The 1,161-nt window shown below is 29.7% G+C and overlaps 1 protein-coding gene across 1 annotated transcript in view; it reads left to right on the top strand.

Annotated features, from left to right (window-relative positions):
* Positions 1-914: 914 nt before the first annotated feature.
* The window catches only part of spag1 (sperm associated antigen 1), a 27,637-nt gene continuing 27,390 nt past the window's right edge, over positions 915-1,161 (top strand). Inside the window, exon 1 of the mRNA XM_015401596.1 lies at positions 915-1,050. Coding sequence (XP_015257082.1) covers positions 917-1,050 — 134 coding nt within the window. The 5' untranslated portion in view covers positions 915-916. The remainder of the gene's footprint in view (positions 1,051-1,161) is intronic.

Genomic DNA, 1,161 nt, shown 5'->3' with positions numbered 1-1,161 from the left:
TAGATATTAATAGAAGATAATAAAATCTGGAAATTTGTTTTTTGTTGTAAATATTTGGAGGTGTGAATATGATATTTAGCATAACTAATAAAAAAGTTAACAACATATAAAAATTCAGTTTTGACAAGTTCACATTTCTCCATCCCAAACAAAACATCTTTATTCGTTAGAGTAATATTGAGATTTATTTTATGAAAAAAAAAATTGACATATCTCCAGAATATTTTTGGTATAATTACAATTCCAAAAAAGATGAATAAGCTTTTCTTCATTATTTTTACAAAAAGTAGACATTGTGTCCAAATCCCATTTATATCCTTTTATCAAAATATTTTAACAGGATAAACATTATGAATAACTTTTTAAGAAGCTTCTCTTACTTATTTGTTTATTAAATATTTTTTAAGGATCAACCAAATCCCCTTCAATTTATATTTTCAAAAATGCTGGACCAGTAAAATATACAAGCTGTTGAAAAAACAACATCTTGGTTGTTTTCTCATACTTATAAAAGGACAATAATAATCTATATACATGGATTTTTGATCAAAACTTGGCATTGAGTGAATTTGACATGTAGGTAAAGATGATAAAAAGCTTTAATGACCCACTGGGGATTGTGTCAAAGTCAAAAGCATATTCTTTAGGAGTAAAAGGAAATTGGAGAAGTAACAGAAGTCAGAATAAGACAGTAGATGACCATTTGGATTTAGTACTTGGCTTACAAGTAATATTCCTCTATTAAACAATTTTCTGTACAAAAAATTGTCTTATTTGTGTGTTTAATGTCTTCATTATTCCAGATATAATAAGCTAGTTGAGTTACAGTCCTTACTTTAGCTTGTGTTATGTTGTTGTTATAGTTTCCACATAAAAACTGAGTAGCTGTTTTTTTTCCTTCTCTTCTCTCTCAGCCATGAATGCTGACGCAGGTTTCTCTCTTCCAAACACTGACTTCAGTACCAAGGTCCCCGTGGAGCACCTGGACTATGATTTCATTGCAAAATGCAAAGATGTAAAATATCTGGAAAAGTTATTACGAATTTTAAGGTAATGTTATGATCATAAATCTTTAGCAAAGAAGAGAGCACATCCAGCCAGTCACAGTCAGAGAAAAAGGACTACACTGGAAAAACAGGCAGATCTCCAACATCTATAAAC

Source organism: Cyprinodon variegatus, unplaced genomic scaffold, assembly GCF_000732505.1.
Source record: "Cyprinodon variegatus isolate N-32 unplaced genomic scaffold, C_variegatus-1.0 Scaffold1236, whole genome shotgun sequence".
NCBI classification, from domain to species: domain Eukaryota; kingdom Metazoa; phylum Chordata; class Actinopteri; order Cyprinodontiformes; family Cyprinodontidae; genus Cyprinodon; species Cyprinodon variegatus.
Note: the sequence above shows the minus strand (reverse complement) of the source record. Positions and strands in the feature narration are given on the sequence as shown.